General features: G+C 45.8%; 1 protein-coding gene and 1 non-coding gene across 3 annotated transcripts in view; both read left to right on the plus strand.

Annotated features, from left to right (window-relative positions):
* The window catches only part of CPA4 (carboxypeptidase A4), a 30799-nt gene that overhangs the window by 14315 nt on the left and 2033 nt on the right, over positions 1 to 14451 (plus strand). For both annotated transcript variants that reach the window (XM_025380625.1, XM_025380626.1), the window contains 3 exons: positions 602 to 692; positions 3093 to 3292; positions 4345 to 4429. In XM_025380625.1, coding sequence (XP_025236410.1) covers positions 602 to 692; positions 3093 to 3292; positions 4345 to 4429 — 376 coding nt within the window. The remainder of the gene's footprint in view (positions 1 to 601; positions 693 to 3092; positions 3293 to 4344; positions 4430 to 14451) is intronic.
* LOC112621982 lies at positions 11611 to 11714 on the plus strand. The gene has a single exon (XR_003118899.1). It is a non-coding gene; the product is annotated as a small nucleolar RNA U13 (small nucleolar RNA).

Genomic DNA, 14451 nt, shown 5'->3' on the forward strand with positions numbered 1-14451 from the left:
GTGCTGTGTCTCTGCAGTCTCTTTCATTCTACAACAGCACCCACACACACACCTTTTAAAAGTCTCACTCATTTAGGGGAGAAGCCAAGTCATTTGCCCTGTACAGTGTCTCACATTCTGAATTTGGCTGATGGCTTCTTCATTATGCCATTTAGTTTGTTCCCTTATCTGCGGTATTTCCTATTCACAGATTGCCGGGTCTAGAGCCTGACTGGATTCAGGGGAATTTTTTAGGCAAGCAAGAAACGGGCTGTGCACTTCCAGTTACGTCTGTTATCAAAGAGGCATATAGTGTCCATTTGTCTCACTTCTACCAAAGCCAAAAATGATTCAGTGGTTTCAGGTAGTTTCTGACTGGTTCTAGCACATAAAGGTCTCATCAGTACATTTGGAAGAAGTCCTTCTCTTAGAGCCAGAAGGGGAAATACTCCTCTCTCTGCGGGAGGAGAGGCGACTGCTCAGTGAGCACCGGAGCCCCAGGGCCCTCACAGCAGAACTGCCAGCAGCCTGCCCTGCCTGTGTGTTGTCTCCTCCACCTTAGCCCTCTTCAGTGCTCTGATCTGCCTCGGGTTGTTTGTCCCCTCCTTGGTGGCTTTTTCAGAACCGATTATGGAGGAAGACGCGGTCCCTAAATCCTGGAAGCTCCTGCGTTGGTGCTGACCCAAATAGAAACTGGAACGCTAGTTTTGCAGGTAGGTGGTGGGGAGACAGTTTTCAAATCCTGCTGTCCCTGGGCTTGCCTGTTCTACCAGTGCTCTGAGCTGGCCAGGACAGAGCCCATTTCCACTCTGGTTCCATTGCTGCGTCACTGAGAAACTGAGGAGCACTCCTTAGGCTCTGACTTAGTGTTTTGTTTGTTGCTGTTGTTGTTTTGAGACGGAGTCTCGCTCTGTTGCCCAGGCTGGAGTGCAGTGGCGCAATCTCGGCTCACTGCAACCTCCGCCTCCTGGGTTCAAGTGATTCTCCTGCCTTAGCCTCCTGAGTAGCTGGGACTACAGGCGCCCGCCACCATGCCTGGCTACGTTTTGCATTTTTTTTTAAGTAGAGATGGGATTTCACCATGTTGGCCAGGATGGTTTTGATCTCCTGACCTCATGATCCACCTGCCTCAGCCTTCCAAAGTGCTGGGATTACAGCCATGAGCCACCGAGCCCAGCCTTTTTTTTTTTTTTTTTTTTTGAGACGGAGTCTTGCTCCATTGACTAGAGTGCAGTGGCAGGATCTTGGCTCACTCTCACTGCAACCTCTGTCTACCGGGTTCAAATGATTCTCCTGCCTCAGTCTCCTGAGTAGCTGGGACTACAGGTGCATGCCACCATGCCCAGCTAATTTTTGTATTTTTAGTAGAGACAGGGTTTTGCCATTTTGACCAGGTTGGTCTTGAACTCCTGAACTCAGGTCATCTGCCCGTCTCAGCCTCCCAAAGTGCTGGGATTACAGGCATGAGCCATCAAACCCGGCCTGTTTGTTGTTTTTTAAAATGTATTTTTATAATTTTGAAAGGGAATGATAGTAATGTCTGTCCTCCTGAGAGAATGGTGGGACAGACCATCTTACATTGAGATTGTCATCTGCACTAATATTTTAAAAACGCCCTCTTCTAAGACATACAAAACGGGGAACCTTCCTTATCCCTGACCCTACCAGCCCTGCCTGGGCAAGTTCTGAGCGGGTGGAAGGACTCCTGGCAGCAACTCAGAAGAGAGGAATTAGCACTGTCACCCCAACAGGCAAGACCATGCTTGAAAATTCCACTCCAGTACCCTTAGATGTGTAGATATGAACCTTAGCAGCTGGCTGTCATGGAAAGGGAAAGAGAATTAGGAGACCTGGGCTCTGAGTGCCAGCAATTTAAAAACCACCCTCCACAAAAGTGCCGACTGTGTACCAAGTACCTTGCCATATTTATCATATTTATTCTTCTCACCTAGCGAGTGAATTTTATGATCTGAAATGAGATGGTGGAAGCTCAGAGACAATCTCAAGATGACATGGGTGATCAGAGTTCTGATCTAAACTCACCTTCCAATTCCAAATCCAGACAGTTCCCTTTCACTATTCCATGGCTGTGCTGATGGGGTTGGTTGGTTGTTTTGTTTTGTTGAGACAGGGTCGTGCTCTGTCATCCAGGCTGGAGTACAGTGGCATGATCACGGCTCACTGCAGCCTCGACATCCTGGGTTTAAACGATCCTCCCACCTCAGCCTCCCGAGTAGCTGGGACTATAGGCACACGCCACAATGCCCAGCTAATTTTTGTATTTTTTTGTGAAGGTGGGGTTTTGCCATGTTGCCCAGGCTGGTCTTGAACTCCTGGGCTTGTGATCCTTCCACCACAGCCTCTCAAATTGCTGGGATTATAGGCATGAGGCACTGTGCCCGGCCCTGATGGTTTGTTTTTAATGTACTTCTTTTACTTGGGTAGAAATACCACATAAACCAGTGGGGGAAAATAATGACTGTGGGAAAGGAACTGATACAAATGTGGGAACTCAGAGCTTCAAAGTTAAGTCAGATATTCCCACCACTGGGGTGGTTTCAGTCACACTCATACACGCACACACACACGCACGTGTGCACACACACACCCAGAAACCCAAGGGAACCACATTATGAAGTAATACAGAAGGCAGTGTTTCTAAAAACCTGTCAAATAATCAAGAGATTTTAGCCACAACAATCGATTATTTCTGGCACACTTGGCCTTTAAGATCTGAACCAAGAGAATAAGTTGACACCAGAATAAATGGAGTCATTTTCATTATTTATTGGTATTCGTATTAATTATCTAGACTACTTATTAATTACAACTCATTCTCAAGGGTGCTATTAATTATTTATGACAACTGCTGTTGGTACAAGGCAAGGTCAACTCCAACAGTTTTTCTCCTCAGCTGTAGCAGACCCAACACCCAACCCTCCCTCTTCCGTGCCTTCTCTGCAGTCCACACCCACCGTGGACTAGGTGCTCTGGGCCGTCTCACCGTGGCCTGCCCATTCCCAATACCTTTGGTCCCTCTCTAGGTGGAATGTCTTGCATTTCTGTGTTCCCGGATTATGAGTTAATGTTTCTTCTTGGGCTATCCCCAACAGGAAAGGGAGCCAGTGACAACCCTTGCTCCGAAGTGTACCATGGACCCCATGCCAATTCAGAAGTGGAGGTGAAATCGGTGGTAGATTTCATCCAAAAACATGGGAATTTCAAGTGCTTCATCGACCTGCACAGCTACTCGCAGCTGCTGATGTATCCATATGGATACTCAGCCAAAAAGGCCCCAGATGCCAAGGAGCTGGTGAGTCACAGCTGCCTCCCACCCAGCCTGGGGCCTGCCTGACCCTCCTGGCGCTGCTAAGGTGGTAGCTCTGCAGCTTTATAGGGAGAGTCCAGGAGCCTGGGCATGTTTCATTGAAGGCCCAGTCTTCTCTCCCTGCCCTTTGGGATACGCTGTCATCTCCTGGGGACAGGAAGACAGTGCTCTTTATTTCTGTGTCTGCTATGAGTTCCCTGAACCATGCCTGCCCCGCCTTTCCTTCTCCCTTGTTTTTCTGACTGCCATGTGTTGTGGACCCGCTGCTTACCAAGGACTGTGGGTGGCACCCGGGTGAGCAATGGGGAGAACTCCTCACTCTAGTGAAGGAAGAGTTTAAGGAGGGTGAAGGCCACGGCCTGGGATGCTCTGTGTCTTGTCCAGAACGTGGGCCATCAGGAGCAGGCCTGACATCTGGAGGGTGACTGCAGGTGGCTGCCCAGGGCCACAGCCAGCCCTTAAACCTCGGGCAGATGCAGCCCCTCCCAGGCTCATGGCAAATTGTGGGCTTGATTCTGCTCCCCGACTCCCAGCTGGCCTCTCGGGCAGGCACTCTACACAGGGACCATTCGCCTATGGTGGTCCTTCTTCTCCTCTACTCTGCAACACCCAACTCTTTGAGAGCTTTCCCTTGAACATACTTGGTCTTCCCTCATGTATGAGTGACGTCCCCCTTCTCAGGATAGGTAAAGATGGTGCCTTTACTAGATTCCTAGCGGGTCAGTGAGTAGCCCCAGACCCCCTATCTCTTCCAATCTGAGTACATAATGCACAGGCTTCCACTTCCCTCCTCATCTCCTCCCCCAAACTGAGAGTCAAGAACTGGGTGTGTGGTGGGAGAAGGAGTTGAAGGAACCATGCCACCTCCCTCAGTTTACAGTTGGGCCTTGGCACTGGGTGAAGGGGAAAGAAGGGACCAGAAAGGAAATCAGCAGAGGGGCCGAGAATCAATCTTCCAAACCATCCCAGAGCAGAGCAGCTGAGGAAGGTCAAGCTTCAGGATCCATTTTTTCTCACTCCACGTTCCCCCTTCCCAGGACAAGGTGGCGAGGCGTGCGGCCAAAGCTCTGGCTTCTGTGTCGGGCACTGAGTACCAAGTGGGTCCCACCTGCACCACTGTCTGTAAGTACTCACTTATTTATGAGTTACTTAGAAAGCACTTTGAGAGGAAACTTGAAATGGAATGGGAGGAGAGCTGTTAGACTTACTTGCCATCTGATTGTTTTTGTTGTTAGTAATAGACTGAACTACGTCATGCCTGTGTGGTGACAGCTGTTGCATGCAGTCCCCTTCATCAACATCATATCAAAAATTCCTCATGCCCATCCCTCCATTTTCAAGAGAAACCCACCTTTCAATTGGTAAACTGATGGTGGTAATGGAGTTGGGGGAGACTCCCTCATCTTCCTAAAGGAGATGAACAAACATTGAGCCTGGACAACGTAGAAAGACCCCATCTGATATGGTTTGGCCATGTCCCCACTCAAATCTCATCTTGAATTCCCACATATTGTGGGAGGGACCTGGTGGGAGGTAATTGAATCACGGGGGCAGGTCTTTCCTGTGCTGTTCTCATGATAGTGAGTAAATCTCATGAGATCTGATGGTTACTATAACAAGGAGTTTTCCTGCACAAGCCCTCTTTTTGTAAGAGTTAAGAAAGAGGAAAGAAACATGAAAAGCAGCATAACAGTCAAAGACAGGTTTATTCTGGGAATAAACCTGAGAGGGGCTTCTGGCTGATTTCGGTCAGGAGTGTTCTCTCTTACAGACTAAGGGTATTTAAGGATTTAGGGAGGGGGAGCTTATCGCAGGCTCAGAATGTTTCTGTGTGAAGGAGAGTTTTATTTCAGGGTTGGAATATCTGGTCGGAGGGGAGGTTTATCTTAGAGTTGGAATGTTTCTGGTCATGTTGACATTACCCATTAGGCTGATGTTTGGGGCTGATTTTTAATCAAGGAGAACTTAAAATAGTGGTGTTTGCCCAAGATGGTGATGCTCCTGCTCTGTCAATCCAGACCTTATAATTATAAAAGGACAAAGGGCGGCATGTTTTTTTTTTTTTTTTTTGGCTATTTCCTGCTGAGGGGAGCATGGAGAGTTTTTTGGTCTCAGATTGACTGTAGGAGTAATGCTATCTGTAGATGCTTTTGGGTAGTAGTCTGTGAGATAGGCATGATTCTGTCAGTTAAATATCTTTGAAAAAGGTTGATTAGGCAGGGTAAGAACATTAGTCCTAGGCATATTATTAGGAGAGAGCCCAGGAATGGGATGGCCTGTGTTATGATTTTGTTTCCAAACCAATAATTTATTTGGTTGTTTTGCTGTTCCTTAGCTTTTTAGCCTTTTTTAAAAGTTTTTCAGCAGTGTTTCTTACTACGCCTGATTGGTTGAGATAGAAGCAACATTTCTCACCCAATGAGAGGCAGAGGCCCCCTTTTTCAGCTGTTATAAGATTTAATCCCCATTTATTTGGGAGGACTACTCCAGCTAAGGAGTCTAGTTGGTCTTAGGCTTTTATAAGGCTTTGGGCTATATTTTTAAAAGAACCCTGTAGTTCTGTTGAAAGAGTTTTTAAAAGTATGTTAAAGAGGTGGCCGATCTGCCTGCTCCCAATCCAAGTATAGAGGTTACACTTATAGGCCACCATCAAAGGAATGACGTGGATGGCCCTCTTTTTTAAAACCTATTGGACAGATGGAATGGGTAGAGTTTGATTAGGAGGAACTAGTTTAGTGGAGGGAGAAAGATAAACTAGGGCACAGGTTCCAGTTTGGTTGGTGGGGAGACAAAGACATGTGTTGGTGCCACACCAAAAGAACAAGCCTTCATTGTAAATACAGATGGAGATATGGAAAGAAAACAAGTGAATTAAAGATAGGGTACTGTTTCTTTCCTGTGGTTCATTACTCCAGGTGGACAAGGAGGAGGCCAGGGAGACACCCACTATATTAGAGATATAGGAAGAGTTATTTTTTACACAATATGCAGTTGGACGTTGCACCATTGATATACAACCATGGAAAAAGGTGGGCACCAGGGACAACACAAGTTGGGCCGGAGGCATTAGTTGAGGGAGAGGCTGTAAAACGAGCTGGTTGCAGAAATGCTCCATTTGCTTCTGGTGATCCTTGGTAGTCAACTTCATTAGTTTGATGGTCAGAGGGGTTTTTAATAATGATAGTGTGGTTGCATTGGTTAGGTGTTAAGGATCCTACAGGAAAATTTTCCTTAGAGGCTGAAAAGCAAAGTGAGGCTTGTAGTAAAAGGGGGGTGTGTTTAGTTATGGGCCCTTTAATAGGAGGGCCTTGGGGCTTGAGGTGTTGTAGGGAGTTGTAATAGGTTTGAAATAATTTGTTGGCCTGATTGGCCCTGGAAGTGGGATAATCGCTGACCAGGGTGTCAGCTCTTTTAAAAAAGGAAGCTCCTTTTTGGAGTTTATAAATCAGGTTATGTTTCCTGTTAAAAGGTCATGAAGGGGTGTAGGAAGGGCTGTGTAAGCTGAGGAAGACAGCGATAAGCACATTCAGCATTCTGGAGCAAAGGAACAGTTAGCTTGCAGCAAGAGGGATCGTGTAAGGTTTATAGAGAGTTCTAGTTTGAGAGCAGCGAGGAGTGGTTGTATTGGTGAGGTTGATGTGATTAGGGAATTTATATTGAAAGAAACAAGCAAAAAGAGAAGAAAGTTATTTGGGTAGGACTAAAGTCCTGGAAAGTTCCTTGAAGCCATAGGTCCCACAACACAGTAAGGAGCTGATCAGGATGCAGAATGGGAATTTTGTAAGGGTACCACTGAAGGGCTGTAATGAGGTTGGTTAGGAAGCGATGAAAAGTTTGGGAGAGAAAGAGACGTAAGTGGCTTACATGGATTTCTCTTCCTTTTTCTTTGGGATTCGGGTGAGGTGAAGGGAAGTGGGTCCTATGGAGACATAAGAAAAGGCTGAAGGGGTTTTAGACTTGGTTGTTTGAGTATGTGGTGAAGGGAAGTCTGTTTTCTTGAGAAAAGTATAATGAAACCAGTTGGGGAGTCCTTGGAGTTTTGCTGCTGTGGGTGTGGTAAGGATGATCTGGTGAGATCCCTTCCATTTAGGTGTGAGGGGGGGAATTGGGGGTAGGACTGGGATCTTTTACCAGAACCCAGCCTCCTGGCTGTAGGAAGGGATTAGAGGAGTCGGTTACGGGTTGTGGCAGGCATTTGTCAGCATATTCCCAAATAAAATGGCGGATGGTATGTAGAAGAGGGGAAATGAGAGGGGTGGGTAGAGGTGGGCCTTGACTCGGAGGTGGAACAAAAGGGGTGAGTAGTCTTTCGGACTTGAGTTTAAAGGGGCTGAGCACTGGAGGTTTAGGTGGGAGTGCCTGCATTTTTAGAAGGGCCAAAGGTAAAAGTGTAACCCAGTTTGTATGTGTTTGGAGTGAGTACTTGGTGAGGGTGTTTTTTAGAATGTTACTCATTTTTTTAACCTTTCCTGAAGATTGAGGTTGATAGGGGTTGTGTAGCTTCCAGGTCATTAGCAGGGCTTGTGCAATTGTTTGAGTAATTTGATAAATGAATTCAGGGCCATTATCAGATTGGAAAGAAAGAGGCACCCCGAACCTGGGGATGATTTCTGTTATTAATTTGGAGGCAATAATAGAAATTCTATTGTTGGATGGAAAAAGCCTCCACCCATCCTGAAAAGGTATTAGCGGGAACTAAAAGAAACTGAGCCTTTCTTCCTGGTGCATATGGGTAAAATTAATTTGTGGTCTTGTCCTGAAAGGTGTCCCCTGGCTTGATGGTTTGGGAAAGAAGAGGTTTAGTGTTGGAATAGATGCTTTCTGGCAAATAGAGCATTGATGGGAAATGGCTTTTAACTGTTCCTTTATATCTGGGGTTATGTGTATATGAGAACTTATGAAATGTTGTGGAGGGGAATGGCTACTATGGAAAAGACTGTGAATGTCTCATAAAAGAGTTGTTTTTTTCAGGGTTAGGTGGGACTAATTTGTTTTGTATGAGCCAGTATGGGGGTTTCAATTGTGCCCCTGGCGTAACTAGTTGCTGTATTTGGTGTTTAGGATAAAAGGAGGGGATATGTTGTATGAGGGGAAATAGGTATGGGGGAATTCGATGATTGGTTGAGACGTGTTTTGCTCAATAGTCAGCCTCACGGTTCCCTAAAGAAATGTGGCTTTTATCTGATTGATGTCCTTTGCAATGGATAACTGCAACCTTTTCTGGAAGTAAAGCTGCCTGTAGATGATGGATTAGTTTTCCATTAATGATAGGAGTTCCCTCGGCCATGAGATAGCCCTGCTCTTTCCAAATTTGGGCATTGGAATGGATGATGTTATAGGCATATTTAGAATCGGTGTATAAATTAACTTATGTGTTTTTTGCTAGGGTTAGTGCTCTTATTAGAGCAACTAATTCTGTTTGTTTGGAGGATGTGCCCAAAGGCAAGGGGGCAGCCTCTACAACTCTTTTAGGTGGAGAGAGTGGGTATCATTATGTTATCCCTTAATGATGGCATATCCTGCTTGGAGGGAGGGTTTTTTGATGTGCTGCCATTTATAAACTAATTTGGGGCTCCCTTTATGTGAGTGGAAGTAAGGTGGTGAAACATGGTGAGAGAACTTTTAATTAGATCAGAGCACGAGTGTTGGTTGGGGTTTAAAATTGGTGTTGAGGCTGGGCGTGGTGGCTCACGCCTGTAGTCTTCCTACTTTGGGAGGCTGAGGCGGGCGGATCACCTGAGGTCAGGAGTTTGAAACCAGCCTGGCCAACACGGTGAAACTCCGTCTCTACTGAAGTACTTCAGCTGGGCGTTGTGGTGTGCGCCTGTAATCCCAGCTACTTGGAAGGCTGAGTCAGGAGAATTGCTTGAACTCAGGAGGCAGAGGTTGCATTCCAGCCTGGGCTAAAAGAGCAAAACTCTGTCTCAAAAAAAAAAAAAAAAAAAAAGAAAAAAATGAAGGTAAAAGAGTGGCGGGATTTGGGGGGTAGCATCTATGAAGAGAGAGAGAAGGTTGAAAGAGTATTGAATATAGGGCTTGCATGGGAGAGGATGAAATGGAGGTGAACGCCTTATGGCTGAGCATATCTTGTAGACTGTGAGAAGAAAATACCTGAAGGGATGTTTATCTGGGCTCAAGCAATCCTCCCTTGTCAGCTTCCCAAAGTGTTGAGATGACAGGCATGAGTCAGTGCACCTGGCCTATTGTACCTTTTGTATGTTCAGATTTGTTTAGACAGACAAATACTCACCATTGTGTTACAACTGCCAACAGTGTTCAGTACAGTAACATGCCATGCAGGCTTGTAACCTAGGAGCAATAGGCTACGCCATATAGCCTATGTGTGCAGGAGGCGATGCCATCTAGGTTTGTGTAAATACATTGCATGATGATGAAAACATACCTCCATTGTGAAGTGACGCATGGCTGTATAAACATGGCAGGTGCAACTCTGATCCCCCTTAAGGTGGTACCCTCCTTTTTTTCTCTAAATTTGGTAAGACAGGGTCTCACTCCCTGACCCAGTCTGGAGTGCAGTGGTGCAATCTTGGCTCACTGCAGCCTCGACTTCCCCAGACTTAGGTGATCCTCCCACTTCAGCCTCCTGAACAGCTGGTAGTACAGGCATACACCAACATGCCCAGCTAATTTTTTGTATTTTTTTTGTAGAGAAAGGGTCTCACTATGTTGCCTAGACTGATCTCAAATTCCTGGGCTCAAGCAGTCTGCCTGTCTCAGCCTCCCAAAGTGCTGGGATTACAGGTGTGAGCCACCGCACCCTTCTTTCCCCTCTATTGCCTTTTCTATAATGGTGTCTCAATAGGTGATCCACCCTGAGAACCCCTGCAAACTCACTGCTGTTTCTGTCCTCTTCAACTCTCCACCCACTGTCCCCTCCAACCGGACTCATCCTCAACTGGCTTCGCTTCAGAACCCCTCTTTCAGGAAGATTCTCCATCCACCCCCGGGCCCTCCTCTGGACTCCATCTCAACAGTCTTGTCTCTGTTTCGGATGCCATCAGATGATATTGGTGTTTGTGTTGCTAATTGCAGCAACATCCATTAATAATTCATGGTTTCTTGATATTAGTGTTGCTAAGTGGGAACTCTTCAGACAACACACCTGGAGAGTTTCTCCATCCTCTGCCTAATTAGAACGGAGTGAGGGGCCAAAGACAGTTAAAAGAGACTTGGTAGGTGCCCTCTGAGGACGTCCTCTCCAAAGATCTTTGGGGATCACCAGGGTCCCGGCCTTTGGGTCAAACACCAGCTTAAATAATGGCCTTGTCCTCCTGCATCATTCTTCTCTCTCCTCCGCAGCATAAACTTACAAAACTGGGAGATACTCATCGGATTCCTCCAACAGAAGAGGAGGAAGGCTCTCTCGAGGGCTGTCCAGGAGACATAAAATTTCCACCTTTTCTTTCTTTCTTTCTTTCTTTTTTTTGAGACGGAGTTTCACTCTTGTTGCCCAGGCTGGAGTGCAGTGGTATGATCTCCACTCATCGCAACCGCCACCTCCAGGGTTCAAGTGATTCTCCTGCCTCAGCCTCCCGAGTCACTGGGATTATAGGCATGTGCCACCATGCCCAGCTAATTTTCGTATTTTTAGTAGAGACGGGGCTTCTCCAAGTTGGTTGGTCTGGTCTTGAACTTCCGACCTCAGGTGATCTGCCCACCTCAGCCTCCCAAAGTGCTGGGATTACAGGCATGAGCCACAGCGCCCCGCCAAAATGTCCACCTTTTCTAAGAGCCCATCTTCCATATTCTTTACAGGCCTTGTCTGTCCTTGTTTTTCAAAAAAAGCAATCAATTTTTGTACAATAGCACTGTATCCAACGCCATAGGTTATGGTGTGTGCTACATACACAGTCAACGTTTGCCCTTTCAAGTGCTGGACCTTTTCCTAGATGGCCATTTTAGAGGAAAATAATTCTAAAATGGATTTTACACTCTTCTGCCTTCTAAAACGGAGCATGGAGAAGAGATTTAAGCCCCTTTCTTCATGGTTAAGTGGACTTCTCCACCCCAGTTCATATATGCTAAAGGCCTACTCTGCCATCTTGGACTGCTTGGACCTTCTGCTAAATGGTCCCGGCCTGTTTTGCTTCTTTAATTCCAGTGTTTGCTTTGTAGAGTTTTATGTCTCCTTTCTCCTGCCAGACTGTCAGCAGTAGCTTGTATTGCTTCAGGCCAACAGCCTCTAGCAACCCTTTCCCCTCCTCTTCACTGATTCTGCTCCAGGAAGGTCTGGGAAACAAGTTCTTTGGGTTCATCTGACTCATGGATAAGGCAGTTCCATGTACTTTTTGTAGTTCGTAAGCATGGTGATTGGGTTTTCACACTCATGTGTGACATATGCCTTCCTCCAATCTTGTTACAATGTTACTGCATTACCCATCTGACATGGGGGAAGAAAGGGTGTTCATGACAGCATTATCTGTAGTCACAGAAGACATGTATAGGGGCCAAGGGAAAACTTCCCCTTTGCCTTCTGAAGGTTCATTGAAAAATCAACTGACCAAAGGCAGATCGATAGGAGAAAAGGCATAAAAAATTTTATTTTAGTGTGCATGGCACAGGGGAATCACAAGACAATGATTACCCAATAACCCGATGGGGCACAGAAGCTTGTACACCCTTTTTCATACAGGAGGGAGGAGATGTATGGATTGGGGAGGTGGGAGGCAGACATTACAGGAAGGTGAGGGGCGGAGCTGCACAGGAACAAAGGTTGTCTTATTAAGCAGATAAAGTCCTCCAGGCAATCTCTTGGAGCTGTCCTCAGAAGAATAGATGAAGTCTGTCTGGGTGTGGTGATGATTCACAGTCTCATCTCTTCTGGTGGTTTATCTTTCTTGGTTATTTGATGAGACCTCTAGGGAGGCTGTTTAAGACAATTGCATTTCTTTTGGAAAGACACTTTCTCAGTCAGATGAGGAAATTTCCAAAGACAGAGACAGTCCCTCCCTGTGCTTGGTAGTGGGGCAGGTATGGGGAATAAGAAGTTAGAGGGACCTTGATTTGGAGGTGGCTTCTGAGGGCTCTCAGCATGTCAAAACATCAGTCTTTGGAGTATCACTTTCTGAGCCCCAACCCTTGTAAGTGTCTAAAATGTCTGTATAGAGAATGCAGGATAAATACCATTTGGTGCGTTCACACAATGCAGCACTACACAGTCCTTAAGCGAATGAGGTAGATCTATGTGCGCTAAAAGGGAATACTCACCAGTTGTTAACTGAAAAATACAGTGTGCAGAACAGTGTTAATAGCGTGTTCCCTTTTTTTTTTTTTTTTTTTAACAGTAGGTAGACTTTGAGCAGGGACCCCAATAAAGTGAAGTTTACAAACTTTGTCATTTTGACTGCTCGGCAGAAGCCTTTTTCCTCCTTCCTGAATCTCAAATGTGTTCTCAAATACTTGGACTTGCCATATAAGTAACTTCTAGAAACTTCTGGTGCCATTGCTTTTCATTCAGTATTTTCTCGAGGTAGAGAAAGGCTCCCTCCACACAGGGAGGGAGCACGGCGTCTCACTGGAAGCATCCCTAGAAAAATCACAAATGCTATTCAGGAATCACACAGCTCTCAGGAACCACAGAAAAGCCAAAAGACCCATATTTCCAGGTGACAGGCTTGTTTTATACTCACTGGTTGAGGAGAGCCTGGGCTTTATTATCAGATGGACCTGGGTTTAGATTGCAGCTCCGCCATTTTCCATCTGTATTTCCTTAGGTGAATTATCCATTCTGAGCTTGGATTTCCTCATCTGTAAAACAAGGACAATAAAACCTACTTCACTGAGTTTTTAAAGATTAGGAGATCATAAGTGTGCAGTGTCTGATATAATGCCTGGCTCATGATAGATGCTCAACAAATGGTAGCTGCTATTGACATTGATTTATTATTTAATGTCATCCAGGCCAGGCGTGGGATTCACACCTTTAATCCCAGCACCTTGGGAGGCTGAGGTGGGATGATCACTTGAGTCCAGGAGTTTGAGACCAGCCTGGGCAACATAGTAAGACCCCATCTCTACAAATAGATAAATTTGTATCTATTTACATACACTATGCAGGCATAGTGGTATGTGCCTGCAGTCCCAGCTACTTGGGACACTGAGGTGGGAGGATCACTTGAGCCTAGGAGGTCAAGGCTGCAATAAGCTGTGATGATGCCACTGCACTCCAGCCTGGGTGACAGAGTGAGACCTTGTCTCAAAAAGAAACAAGAAAAGAATTATCTATATTTTGCACTGTTAGGCAATTTCTGAGCTAGTAGAGTTTGAGAAGAATCAGAAAAATGGGCCTCTTGCCTTTCATAAGCCTTTTGGTGAAGGGAAGTCCCAAGGTCTGTGCTGCCTTCTCTGTATCCATTATCTTTTGTAATGTTAAAAAAAAAAAAATCCTAAAACTTAGCAGCTTAAAACAATCAACATACTTTTTCTTACAGTTTCTGTAGGGCAGGAATTCAGTGGTTTGGCTAGATGGCTCTGGCTCAGGATCCTTCATGAGGCTGCAGTCAAGATGCCTTTCAGGGTCACAGTCAACCTAAGACTTGTGTATTAGTCCGTTTTCACACTGCTGATAAAGACATACCTGGGACTGGGTAATTTATAAAGGAAAAGAGGTTTAATGAACTTGCAGTTCCACGTGGCTGGTGAGGCTTCACAATCATGGCAGAAGGCAAAAGACATGTCTTACGTGGCAGCAGGCAAACAGCAAATGAGAACCAAGCAAAAGGGGTTTCCCCTTATAAAACCATCAGATCTCATGAGACTTACTTACTACCACAAGAACAGTATGGGGGAACCACCCCCATGATTCAGTTATCTCCCACTGGGTCCCTCCCACAATGCATGAGAATTAAGGGAGCTACAATTCAAGATGAGATTTGGGTGGGGACACAGCCAAACCATATCAGCTTGCATTTTTCATTCACTACTTCAGTTCCTCACTACCATGAACCTCTGTAGAGGCCTACTTGAATGTCCTTACAAAACCAAATGACAACTGGCTTATCCAGAGTGAGTAATCCAAGAGACAGCAAGGCAGAAGCCACAGTGTCTTTTATGACCTGGCCTTGAAAGTCACACGGCTTCATTTCTGCAGCATCCTGTCAGTTACACTGGTGAGGTCAGCCTTA

The sequence above is a fragment of the Theropithecus gelada genome, chromosome 3 (genome assembly GCF_003255815.1).
Source record: "Theropithecus gelada isolate Dixy chromosome 3, Tgel_1.0, whole genome shotgun sequence".
Lineage (NCBI taxonomy): Eukaryota > Metazoa > Chordata > Mammalia > Primates > Cercopithecidae > Theropithecus > Theropithecus gelada.